The sequence below is a fragment of the Oryzias melastigma genome, linkage group LG15, assembly GCF_002922805.2.
Source record: "Oryzias melastigma strain HK-1 linkage group LG15, ASM292280v2, whole genome shotgun sequence".
Classification (NCBI taxonomy): Eukaryota; Metazoa; Chordata; class Actinopteri; order Beloniformes; family Adrianichthyidae; genus Oryzias; species Oryzias melastigma.
In genome coordinates, this window is record NC_050526.1 from 18,241,318 (window position 1) to 18,255,294 (window position 13,977).

A 13,977-nucleotide genomic window follows, 5' to 3' on the forward strand; every position below is an offset into this window, starting at 1 on the left:
AAAAAAGTAATATCACAAGTTTTTTTTTATTCTCATAATTTAGCATTTACGACTTTTTTCCTCGCAGATTTACGAGATTTAAAGTCGGAATTTCAAAAATATTTTTTTCTTTGTGAAGTGGCCCTAATACTCCGTCGTAATTCCTAACATGTTCACGCATAAATTTGACTTCTTAGCTGATTCTTTTTTTAGGATTTTGATTTCAAATCTTGAACAGTAAAAACACATTCTAAAGCAACACCCGAAAGTAGATTTTTATTAACTACAGTACAAAATATGGGTTCTTTAACAAGGTTTAGCCTTTTTTAATTGACTTCCCCTTTAAGCCACTGTGGATAACAACGATCATTTGTGCTCATTTACCCCCTTAGAATCTGTTTCTGTTACTTTTAAGTCCATACAAAAGCCCTCACCTGCACTTTATCTTAGGTTTTGGCAAATACTAGCATATTGGTGGAATTTCTTCAGTTGGTCTTATAAATTAGAGTTTTTTTCTCATTTCAAAACTAAACAAAGAGGCTGGTTTGCACACTTGTGAGCAGGGTGATGAGGGGCAGCTTGAGATCCTCCGGGGAGCCCCAGTATCCGGCCTCCGCCAGCAGGTTGTGCTCCAACACCTGGTGGTACAGCTCTTCAATCCAGGCCTGAGACAGAACCACCAGGACGCCGCTGCTTTGGATCAGCCCCACAAAGTCCTTCTGCAGAAGGAGAAAGGACACTGAGTGTTCCAGCTTTCATCCCGTTTGGAAGGGCTGGATCCAGAGTTTGGCTCACCAGGCTGAGGAGCGGAGTGAGCGCTCTGCGTCTGTAGTAGTCGCAGCAGCAGAGCTTCAGGTTGAGCAGCAGGGCGTAGTAGGACACCAGGTAGAGACCGTCTGCGTTCATCAGGGACTGACAGCTCAGAGAGTCGCTCGCCTCGAAACCTGGAGAGTGAATCCCACCTGAAGAAAAGATAATTTATATAATGGAGTCACCACAAGAGATTTTGATAAGCAGGACAGTGATGAGTAATTACTTTTTTTTAAAAAAACCAATGAAACAAAAACGGGAAAAAAGAGAAATTTTGAAAAAAAGTGTGAAATTGACAAGATAGAAGATTTTGGGGTAAACCTTAACAGAGCAAAAATGAAAAAGTTTTGTGGAAAGACAAAAAATAGAGAATTAGAGTCGCCTGTGACTCCACCCTTTGACCCTGCTTCACTTGCTAAGCAGCCACTATACACCCTTCTCCTTTTGAAAGGCTGGTCTGAGCTGCATGTGACAAATTCATAGAAAACCCATTATTTTCAAAATGGCAGCTTTTCTGTTCGTTTTATCTCCATAGCAACAATTTAATGTTTTGTTCACCTGGAGATACCGAACAGATTAATGTGAGTTTCAGTAGAATCGGCAAAAGTACATTTTTTGATTACCTTGGCAACGGAGGTTATTTGCTAACCACGCCCACGTTCCTAATATGTTCATATCCTGTGTTATATCATTTAGCTCAACCTCAGTCAGGCATCAACATATTACATTTATATAATATTCTGTTAAGAAATGTGCGAGTGATAGAAGAACGCCACTTTTGTGAGCCTGCCACGTGCACGCCGTTAATTGCTTCTCAATGATGCCCAACAAGTTAGGAAAATAAAAATTACCAGGACGAGTCTTCATTTGTAGATGGTACTAAATTTTTTTTTTGTTTTTGTTTTAAAGAAATTCAAGATGGCGGCCAATTTTGTGAAAATCAGACAAATAAAAGGTTCACTATCAAAATCGTAAAAAATCAAAATCAGGACAAGTTAAAAAAAAAAAAGAAAAATCGTAAAAAATCGCCAATTTTCTGATTTTTATACAAAATGGCCGCCAAGCCTTAGGCTGTGTGGCCATCCCATAATAATTTAAAACTTTCTTTTGGATATCCCAGACACATGTACATTGGTTTTGTTAGAGAATTCCAACAATTTTACCTAAATTAATTTTTTTAGCCGAGTCAGCAAATTTGTTTTTTGTTAACCACGCCCACAATTTAACATTGTCGTTATCACATGTTATATTGTTTCACTCAGCTTTAGTCAGGAGTAAACAGAGGAAAAATGAGAGTTATCTAAAGAGACAAAAAAAAAGAACTAAAGCCGCCCACACTGCCCCCCTTTGACCCTATGCAGCCCCCTTGACTCCCCCCTTCTCTTTCTGTAAGGCTGGTCTGAGCTGTATGTGACAAATTCATAGAAAAACCACTATTTTCAAAATAGCAGCTTTTCTGTTGGTTTTATCTCCATAGCAACCATTTTATATTTTGTTCTCCTGAGGTCATCAAACACATCTATGCAAGTTTCAGTAGAATCGGCAAAAGTACATTTTTGGATTTCCTTAGCAACGCATTGCAACTTTGCTTTAATTGCCTAGCAAATTTCTAGGACGAGTTTTTGATTGTAGCTGTTTGTAGCTGGCTGTTTTTTTTTTTTCCTTTTTTTTTCAGAAATTCAAGATGGCGGCCAGGGGTCGTTATAGATTTAAGCTAGCGGCATGTGCGTAAAATTTAGTAAAAATAGACCAAATGAAAGGACCGTTATCAAAATCGTGCAAATCGCTAATTTTCAGATTTTGCCAAAAATGGCCACAAATCCGTAGGTTCTGTGGCGATTCCGCAATAGTTTTAAAACTTCCTTTGGGTATCCCAGACATGTGTACATTGGTATTGTTAGTAGTTCCAACAATTTTTACCCAATTTACATTTTTTTTTTTTTTTTTTAGACGCTTTTTTGTTAACCACGCACACAATTTAACACTGTCGTATCGTATGTTATATTGTTTGACTCTTGAACCAGAGAATGCATGCACACCCCGTTTAAGACACTCCAATAAATAACGTTCGAGCTAGCTAAGATCGCACCCTTTGCAAACTCACCACGTGCACGCCATTCAAGATCTACAACTTCTAATTTCAACATTTTTTTCCTAATTACTTCCAAATAATGCCTCAGAAGTTAGAAAACAGTAGATAAAAATCCATTTTTCATTTGTAGTCGGTACTAAAGATGCTTTTTTTTAATTCAAGATGTCGGCCTTTTTCAAAGGTCAAAGGTCAATGAAACTTCTGTGGTATTTGTAAACTTCAACTGACAGCATTTGGGTGAAGTTTTGTGAGAAGTGTCATTTTCCGGTTTCGTGTGAAAATCGCCAACTCATATGATCAAAAATCACTTTGCTACCCAACCACGTGGTCATTTTTACCGGCGGCTCCGTCTGCTCGTCTCTTACCAGCCTGCAGCCCGGAGCAGAAGCTGGAGGAGAAGTTCTGCAGGGACAGGTCCACCTCGGCGGTGCAGCTCAGACCCAGCAGCCTGGGCAGAAGGGCGGACAGAGACTGGACGAACAGCTTGGCGCTCTGCTGATCCGCCTCCTGGTTCCGGAGCAGTTTGAGGGACAGCGCGGCGGTGCGCAGGGAGCGGTGGCCGGGGCAGTCCCGCGGCGTCTGCTGCTCCTCGTCGGCCAGCGACACGTTGTCGGAACCGATGTCGGACACGTCGGACCGGCCGGAGTCTTTCTCAGCAGCCATGGAGTACTGATCGCACGAGTCGAACTCGGTCCGGGACAGGTCCTGCTCCTCCATGCTGGTGGAGGGAGGAGATGGATGAATCTTGGTATTTTTAGTAAGTTCAGGACATTACTGCTTCAATTTTTGGTTTTCATACATTTTTAAATGCAACATTTTTTGCAATTTCTATAATCTTTTTTCACACAATTTTTCAAATTATTTGTAAGCTTTAAAATGTATGCAAAGTTTAAAAACATTCATGCTTTTATTTTTTGTATATTTTGTGGTTTTTAAGATTTCACAAATTTTTACCCCCATTAAAAAGTAATGAGACATTCATACTTTTATTTTTGGTCTTCATACATTTTATGCAATTTTAGATTTTGTACAATTTCTGCAAACTTTTTCACAGAATTCTTCAAATTCTTTGTGAGCTTTAAAACTTATACAAGTTTGATATCAAACATTCAGAACGTTCAGGACATTCATGCTTGTAATTCTGGTATTCATCAATTTTACGCAATTTAAGATTCTACGCAATCTTTACGATCTATTTAAAAAAAAATCTTTAAATACTTTGTGCACTTTTGAAATGAGTGCATGTTGGTATCAAAAGGTTCAGCAGGTTCAGGACATCACTACTTTTACTTTTAGTATATTTTACGGCTTTTAAAATGTTAGCCCCATTGAAAATGAATTGGAATTTTTTTTTTAATCCTTAAAAAAAATATATGCACTTTTGAAACGTATTTAATCCTGGTATCAAAACGTTCGGCGCATTTAGGGCGTTCCTTCTTGTAGTTTTGGTTTTTGTATTTAATACGGTTTTTGAGATTTCACGCGTTTTCATAAGTTATATAATTTGATAATAATAATATTTTGCAATTTCTACCATCTTTTACATGAAATTCTTCAAATTATTTATCAATTTTAAAACGTATGCAAGTTCTGTATCAAAACGTTCAGGTCATTCATATTTGTACTTTTAGCATATATAAACTTTACGTCATTTAAGATTTTACGAATTCTTGCGATCTTTCTCACAAAATTCTATAAATACTTTGTACACTTTTGAAACTTATGCAAACTTGGTATCAAAACGTTCAGCATGTTCAGAACATTATTTTTTATATTCATACATTTTACGAAATTTAAGATTTTTCGCAATTTCTGCGATATTTTTTATGAAATTCTTTAAATTCTTTGTGAGCTTTAAAACTTTAGCAAGTTTGGTATCAAAACGTTCAGGACATTCATGCTTGAACTTTTGGCATTCATATATTTTATGCATTTTAACACTTTTTTCAATTTTTCAAGAAATTCAAGAAATTCTTTGTGCATTTTCTATAAATTATGGAAGTTTGGCTTCAAAACGTTCAGCAGAATCAGGAGATTTTTCAGCAATTAAAGCAAACTGCTTCAGCATCTTCAGCAACCACATCCAGCAATCCTTCACACTAGGATTATCGAAGGTAATGTAACTTTTCTAGATATGTTTTACATTCAGTATTTATAACAATAAAATAAGATTATTGTAATCCAGTGATAAAAATTAACAACAAAAAAGAAGGAAATGAAAGAAAAAAGCTGTTTCTGTTCATTCTTTACCTGAAGTTGCTCTCGCTGTACCGTGAACCGCCTCCATGGTGGGACTTTGTCCTGGACTCCACAGACAAAAAGTTTGTGATGTCGGGGAAGACGAGGGCGTGACTCCTCTGCACCACGTCTGGAGGAGCTGCACCTCCTCTCTCTTTTCCTCCCTCAGCCCCAAACGTGACCTCTCTCTCCTCCGCCTTGTGTCTCGACTCCAACGTTCCCGAGCTCAGCTCGCGTTTGGATCCCTCCTGACCACCAAAAGACGTCGGCGAGGGGAGCCGAGCGTCCTCCTCACACTCCTCTGGGGTGGTGGGGCCCTGATGGAGGTCTCCCAGCTCTACATCTAAGGTGGTTTGGCCCGTCTCTGTGGTGATGCTGATGCTGATGTCGGGGCTGCACTCGGTCGCCCCCGCCGCGGCCACGTTGGCGAAAGACGAGCTGGGGTCCCACGGGGACTGCTCCGAGGACAGGATGTGTCTCTGCCACCTGAAGTCCGCCTCGTTGATCTCCATGGACTCGCGGGTCGACTCGGATCCTTCTCTGAGGTCATCCAGCCGTCTGAGGATGAGGCGAGCCTGCAGCGACAGACTGAGCAGTTACTGCATGTGGCTTTGAGCCGCTCGCTCTGCAGTCAAGTATTAAACGTCAGGTGAAGCTCCAGGAGCTGATTCCAGAACAGAAACAGTTCTTCAGGCTGCTTGTATTTCTGAGTTATACGACAGCGTGTTAGGGCCTCCATAGAGATAAGAAAATAGATACATTTATAAGAATAAACTCCTGGAATTAGGAGTAAAAGAGTCAATATTTGATGATAACATCATCAAATATTGAGAATTTATGAGGTTAAAATCTTCGATTTATGAAGAAATAACTAAGAAAATATGAAGAACAAAAACAGAACTAAACTAGAGTCGTGTTACAGTATTAGATAAATAAAGCACATTGTCCTTCATTCACTTTTGGTTTCACAAATCAGAAAACTCTTTCAGTGAATTATTGTTGTTTTATCAATAAATGAAGCATTAAAAATAATTTGCAGCAAACTGGGTCTTTTCAGAAGAAGATTCTAGATTACACTAGTTTATTCTCATAAAAACATTCTTCTCAAAATTTTAGAACTTTATTCTTTTAAAATTGCAATTTACCTTCTCTTTATTTTACAACTTCATTCTTGTAAAATTACAAATGTGTCCTCGTTATTTTACATCTATTTTCATGAAATACTGACTTTTTTCTCAAATTTAACGACTATTCTCGCAAAATTACGACTTTAAGAATCAGAATTTAAGACTTTATCCTCGTAAAATTCTGAATACTCTCAAAAATTGTGGAATTTTATGCTTATAAAATTACGTTTTTCTTTTATTTTGTGACTTCATTCTCATAAACAACACTTCTTTCTACAAATTTCACAACTTTTTCTGGTAATTTTATGACATTTTTTCTGACAAATTTATACTCCGAAGAATTCTGACTTTCTCATAATTTTATGACATTTTTCTCATAATCTACAACTTTATTCACATAAAATTATAACTTTTTTCTCTTCATTTTATTTTTTTTAATATAAATTTTACGACATCTTTTCTCATAATTTATTTTATTCTTGCAAATGTTCCAGCTCCGTCTCACTTTTTGACAGTTTTATCCTCAAGATTTAGCATTTTTTTCAGATATTGTACAACTTTATTTTTTATGAAATTACAACTTTTTTCATGACTTTTTTTTACATACAATTAGGATTTTGTTCTCTTTGTTTTACATCTATTCTCTTAAAAGTAATTTACAAAGTTACAACTTTATTCTCATAAAATTGTGAGTTTTTCTCAGAAGTGGTGTGACTTTATTCTTATAAAATGGCAATTTTTTTAAACTTAATTTAACAACTGCATTCTTGTAAAATTACAAATTTGTTTTCATTATTTTACATCTATTTTCACGAAATTTACAAAAAATTATGACTAACTCAAGAATCATAATTTAAGACTATCATCATAAAATTCTGAATTTTTTCTCAAAAATTGTGCAATTTTATTCTTATAAAATCAAAACTTTTTTCTCTTATTTTGTGACTTCATTTTTCTACAAATTTTATGAGTTTTCTCGTAAAATTATTACCTTTTCTCTTACAACTTTATACTCCAAAGAATTCTGACTTTCTCATAATTTTATGACAATGTTCTCAAAATGTATAACTTTGTTCATGTGAAATCACAACTTTTTTTCTCTTAATTTTACTTTTTTTTTATAAATTTTACAACTTCTTTTCTCATAATTTAAAAATAAAATTATGACTTTGTTCTCTTTATTTTACATCTATTCTAACTTTATTTTAATAAAATTTCGACTTTTTTCCCGTTTTGTTTTATTCTTGTAAAATTACAACTTTTTCCTTTTAATATACGACTTTACTCTCATAAAATTATGACTCTTCTCATAATTTAAGACTTTCTCATAAAATTATGACTTTGTCCTCAGAAGTGGTATAATTTTATTCTCAGAAAATTTTTACTTTTTTCTCTTTATTTTAACAATTTTTTGTTAACTCAATTTTTTCTCTTTATTCTCGACTTTATTCTCATTAAACTATAACTGTTTATAGCTAATTTTATGACTTTAAACTGCAAAAAACAATGATTTTTCTTCCAATTTATGACTATTCACATAAAGTTACAACTTTTTTCTTATAATAAATGATTTTATTTTAGCAAAATTATGATGTTTCTTTCATAATTTTGCAACTTTATTCTCGTATTTTTTCTTTTTTTTTTAAAGTAGCCCTAATACTCCGTCGTAGAGTTAAAAAACTTTGCTGCATATTTCAACTCAAAGTAAAGAAACATTATTTTAAAACAATAAATATCTAAAACCAAACAAAAAAATCTAAATGTTCCAGCAGAAAATTCAACTTTATGCTACATGATAAAGATTTCCTGCTGTGCGTTTGAAGCGTTTGCATCTGTGTAATGTGTCGTTGGCGTCCCGTCGTCGGCGTACCTGCTCCGGCTGGATGCTCCGCCCCTGCGACAGTTCATCCAGCGCTCCGAGGAGCGCACAGGCGCAGGACACGGAGGAGAAACACGCCTCGATGCCTCCCTTCACGCAGGCCTCGGTCATGCCGTCCATCACTCTGACACACCAAGGAAAGACCTAGAATGATTCTAAAACTTTAGTTTAAATGAATCCCAGAGAGCTGCTCACAGCTTCAGCAGGTCCAGGTGAGACTTCCTCTTGGAGAAGGAGCGCTTCCTGGTTTCGGGTTCAGCGACACAAGGCCCGGCCAGGTCGTAGAGTCGCTGCGGACTGCCCAGAATCTAAGACCAGAACCAGACGCACATGAATATTAATGATCCACAACGTGACGTCTCCCTCTAGATCCGGTGTGTCCCACCTCCTTCATGATGCGGATGGCCTCGGTCCGGTGCTGAGGAGGCGGATACAGCAGGATCCGGTGATACAGCGACTGCAGCACCGGCTTCATCGACTCCACGCAGCTCACCAGCCGGACCAGCTCGGCTGCGATGTAACAAACTGTCCGAACCACAGGAGCGATCCGGGCCGGAGCGCTGGAGGAGCAGCCGGACCCGCGGCCCTGATCCGACACTCCTCCACTGGAAGGCTCCGCCTCCTGAGCCAGTCCTGAGGAAGCAGGAAAACCAATTCAGTTCAATCCAACGTGTCCATAAAGAGTCCGTTTAGGTAGAAGAACTTTAAGTTTTTGTATTTCATGAGTATAAATCTTTAAGCACAACCTTGTTGAGGAAAGCATCACTTTTCTTCTGCTCTTATTTAAACCTAAAATGACCTTTAGGAGTCAAAGTTTAAGCAGTAAAACTGAAGGAACTCATCCTTAACTAGAGGTTTTATGGCAAATTAAACACCAATAATCGTGTTTTTAACATGTTCTTGAGGCGTTTTTCTAACATTAAATTTGCATTTCTGAGTATTTCTTTCATCAAATCATCATCAATCGGATAAAAAAAAGGTTGTAGTTGTGTAAAATCTACAATCGATGGGCTGCATTCTGATGCAGACAAACAGATCCGTGAACGTCCTCGTCTTCTGTCTGCGTAGGGCCATTTTTGTTATCTTGAGGATGTGAGGGGCTCTGTGTAAGCAAAGGGATGATGGGAAGTGCGGGCAGGCTTACAGCATGGTAACGCCCAAAATTTAGAGGCGAATTTCTACTGAACAGCTGCTGCTCTGCAGAAACTATGTCCTAGAAAACAAGACATTTCTTGATTTTAGGCTTGAATCTTGAGGAACGTCACAATTTGATCATGAAAAAAATATCAATGCACCTTTTTTTTTTTTTTTTAAGAAACGTTTCTCTTTACTACGAGACACTACACCAATATGACTTTTCTCCACCAAAGCGCATTTTTAAGTAAAGACCAGATCAATAAACTTGTTTAACTTTTATTGAGAACATAAAAATTCCGACATGAAACATTTCCTTTGATAATCAAAAATCTTTCACTTCATTCACTCATTTAGACCCCTTTTGTGTGCTCTTCATAAATGTCAGAGTGAAAAACGCTTCACGTTAAGTTCCACTTGTTGCTTTTACTTAAAATCACATTCATTTTTTGGTTATCGAATATTTAAAAAATATTTAAAATATTTTTCCTAAATGAAAAGACCAGAAGGAACACTTTTACAACAGATCAAAAGATGATCGGAGTTCGACTTTAAGGATTAAGATTGTATCTGCGTCCTAAACTGGAAGAGGAAGTTGGTTCTACAAAAAGGAACCTGATAGTCAAAGGTTACAATTCTTCTTTATTTATTTTTTTGTGGAAATTCTAGGAATGACTGAGATTAAAGAACATCATTTGGAAGATTTGAAACGGAAATTTTTGAGATAAAAAGGAGATATTTTACTTTGGTGCAAGGATTGGAAAAATCGGCTTCATTTACTAATGAGAACAACAGATCTTTCTTTATTTTTTTTTACTTTTCTTTCATTTTTACAATAAATCAAATGTTTAAAGTGGGAATATTCACTGAATCTACTGATCATGTCTCCTTTCTTGCATATAAGAACCATAAAACTCTCCTCTTCCTGTCAATCTTCACCTCAAACATCTGAGAAAGTGGCGTCTGCTACTGCAGTCATGAAGTCATCCGTCTGTCGTTCCAGTCTCCTAAAACCAACAGGGTTTCCACTCATTCCATCTACCTTGACTGAACCTCTCGGAGAGCCGATCTCGATCCGGCGCCCCCAGGCTGTGATGGGAGGTGATGGTTTTGTCGTTGACCGGATTCCCCATGATGGCCACCAGGGACGGACACAGCTGCTTCCTAGGAGGAGGAAAACCGCCAGTTTTTAGGCTCCAAAAGACAGTTTGAAATAGTGAAAACGTGATTACAAGTTTAAGAGTTTAATAAACAGATTTAGATCTTCAGTTACAGATGAATAAACTTTTGTTCCTGTTCAAATATAAACATTTTTCAATTCTAGTGATCAAAACTTACTATAAAAAGTTTGTTTTAAGCTAATGCAGACTCCTTTTTCAATTATTTACACACATTTCCTCACAACTTGTGAAGATTATTGCTTAATTACAACATCTTACCACACAAGATCAGTGAAGCTTCTGGACAGATGCATTGTGGGAGGACAGCTGCTGAGCATGGAGAGGATGCACTCAAGGTAGAGCAGCTGCAGCAGCTGGTTTTCACTGAGAAATAAATTAAAAAAAAATTTAAACGATGCAGTTTAAGAGGTTTTATACAGGAAAAATTATTTTAAATTAAAAAAAGCAAAAACTTTGATTTTATAAGAAGAAAACAAGACCTGTCCACCGACTCCAGTTTTTCACAAAAGACGGTCAGAACCATCACCACGTCTTCACACAAAGCCTGGCTGGTGGGAGAAATGTCTGCAAACACACAACCCAACAAGGTGAACTCCAGCAGAATATCAGACAATAAAAAAGTCATTCGTTCTGCTGGTCCGTCTTGTTCCACTTTGAGAGATGCGATTAATCGACCTGATCGGTTCGGCTGAACGGAAACATCATCTCCACTTCAGCCCCTAGATTAGTCATTCTGCTGTGCAGCTTACTAAAATTAAGGAAACTTTACATTTGTTTTCCAAACTATAAAGAAGTTTTTTTAATAAACTAAAAAGCAAAATAAATCAGTTTTTATTTTTCCTTCTTTCACCTGTAGGTGGCGCTAAAAGGTGAAATCACTCTGCCTTATTTAAGCTGTTTTTGCTGTCATTAGATGTACGTAAACACAAAAACTTTAACTTTTTATGGTTTGTGACAATTAAAGATGCAGATTTCTGCTAAAAACCAACATTAAATCCTAGAGATTTTGCTTCTCCGTCTCAATAATTGAGCTTCCGCCCATTCCTGCTGCTGAAAGGAGAAAATTCTGCACCAAACACGGAGGAACGGGACGTCACAGCTTTAGATAGCACAAAGTGAAAGGAAGGACGGACCTCGTTTCTGCAGAGGGGGGGCAGCGGCCTCGTCTCCTTCAGCTCCCTGCGGAGGACAACACGGCAGAAAGTTTGGTTTATTTACAAAGTTTGACTTTCCAAAGTACAAAAAGAATTAAAAAGGTTGCCAGGTTGGGTGTTCAAGTCAAAGCTGCATAAACAGAAAATGTTCGTGTTCACTTTGAATTCTGACTAAAAAAGACGCAATTAAACTCATTTTTTTTGCCCAATTTCCATCCAAAACCAAGTTTTTGGGTTCATCTGAAAAAATTTTCACAGAGCCGGTGATTTTATTTTAAAAAGTTTATGTTTTATTAGAATAATTATAAACTCTGGCAATAAGATTCATAATTATTGTATTTTTTTTTTTTAAACATGTTTATTTCATAAAATCTTTCTTTTTTGTTCCATTTTTGCATCCCGCCTGACCTCCTGCCTGTGCCGCAGCTGCAGCGCCATGTCTCCGAGTATCTGGCTCAGCGTGGCTCTCACGGCGGTGTTGATGCTGCGCTGGTGACAGCTGGACATGTAGGTCTCGATGCAGACCTGCAGGCACAGGGACACGCACGCGCTCCATCAGAGCTACGTCCTAAACACAGCAGAGCTCCACAGACTCGGATACGTCAGGGAGGTTCGTGGGAAGTTTCCATGGCGCAACAGGTTGCCATGGTGACGTCTAAGAAACAGGGTGCGTCATCACTGTTTCCACTTCCACCAAAGGTCACAGTGTGAGCATCTGCTAAAACATCCACTAAAAGGAAAAAAATGTTTCAACCTGTACCACAGTTCTAGTGTTTTCACAAAGTGTTATAAAGGTTTTGATTGGTTTAGGTGATGAGAAGTTCTGAGTGAATAACTCTTGGGACTCCTAACCATCAGAACTGGACAAAAAGAAAAGATCAAATGAGTGGAGACCGAGAAACAAAAAGGAAAAATTCTCAATCGATCCTGTTTGACACAAGTTATGGTGGGAAAATAAGTTAGAAAAAAATCTGAAATATTGGATTCATGCATTTATTCCCAAATCCAGAAGCTCAAAGATGCTAAAAATAAGAACAAATACAGTCAGTCTTGGTAAGATTTAATTAAAAATATAAAAGCATGCTGGGAAACTTCACACCACCTGATCCTGATTGATGAGAAGAAATCCAGGATTTATTAGATTTCAAACGTGTAAAATAAAACATGTAAAACACTACAAAATAATGCAAATAAAATAAAATGTAAAAAAAATATCTAAAAATTAAATAAAATAATAATAATAATAATAAAAATGTAACTAAAAAAAATAAATAAATTACATTAAAAAATAAAATAAAATGTAAAAATAAATAAATAAATAAAAATTAAAAGATTCTCAGTTAAACTGAACTCAAAAATAAATATTTAAAAATAGGGATAGTCAGAATTATATGTTTATTTAGGCCTTTCCCTCCAATCGTAGAACCTCAAACACTTCAGGAAAAATCTATTGTAATTTAAAGCATTTTTTATGCTAAAAAATAGGGGGGAGTATTGGTGATACGATACGTATCCTGATCTCACAATACGATACGTATCGCAATATATTCCGAGAGTACTACCTTTACTGAAGTTAAGGTTCAAAATAAAAGTGACACGATGATGGACGCTGATAAATATTTAAAATATCGTCGTCAGCATTTTAAATCAATACAAGTATCGCTAAACGAAATATCGCGATATATCGCCAAATCGATTTTTCCCTACAACCCTACCAAAAACCATCAAAAATAACCTTTTTTACAATCTTATTCTATATGTCGGCAATATTTTATAAACTCTAAGAACACGTTTTAGTAGAAATGTGCAAATCATCTAAAAGACAAACCTCAAAGTCTACAATGGCTAAGATTTGATTTATGAAATACAATCCTCTATGTACTGCTGACTGAGGCCGACTGCCTGGGACGAGGTTTTACTGATAGTGGAGCGTTGCTGACAACCTTTCCAGTCACTCTGAGTTATGATCCAACACAAGCGCACACACCAGATGGCCAGGCGCATTAACTCAGCCCGCTGGCCAACTTTATGAGCTGTTAATGGACATCAAACATCACCTGCCTCCAGGGGCTCCTGCTGTCCCGACGCCATGATTAAATACTACGTGTAAATAACTGTTCTGTAAACCTCTCCAGTGCTGTCATGCATTCAGCAACTTTCCTAAATGACCACTCTGACATCACTGGAGGAGTCAGACATTTGTTGGGAAATGGTTGACCAGTCAGAGATCAGTATTTTGACCCAATTGTCTAAATACTCTCTTTTCTAATCAAACTGTTGTTCCTGTTTCACTACGGAGGAACAGAAACGTGTCAGACGGCGGCAATTCCAGTGTTTGTGTTGCTCTTTCTAGGAAATCTATTAGTTTATTTATGTAAAACAG

At 37.1% G+C, this 13,977-nt stretch overlaps 1 protein-coding gene across 1 annotated transcript in view; it reads right to left on the reverse strand.

Moving 5' to 3' along the window:
- arfgef3 (ARFGEF family member 3) overlaps nt 1-13,977 on the reverse strand; it is a gene marked incomplete in the record, with an annotated part of 60,351 nt that overhangs the window by 28,935 nt on the left and 17,439 nt on the right. Inside the window, 12 exon segments of the mRNA XM_024296776.2 lie at nt 533-698; nt 775-941; nt 3,247-3,599; nt 5,132-5,694; nt 8,117-8,249; nt 8,321-8,433; nt 8,511-8,758; nt 10,302-10,423; nt 10,699-10,803; nt 10,920-11,004; nt 11,574-11,619; nt 12,003-12,119. Of these exon segments, the coding sequence (XP_024152544.1) occupies nt 533-698; nt 775-941; nt 3,247-3,599; nt 5,132-5,694; nt 8,117-8,249; nt 8,321-8,433; nt 8,511-8,758; nt 10,302-10,423; nt 10,699-10,803; nt 10,920-11,004; nt 11,574-11,619; nt 12,003-12,119 (2,218 nt within the window).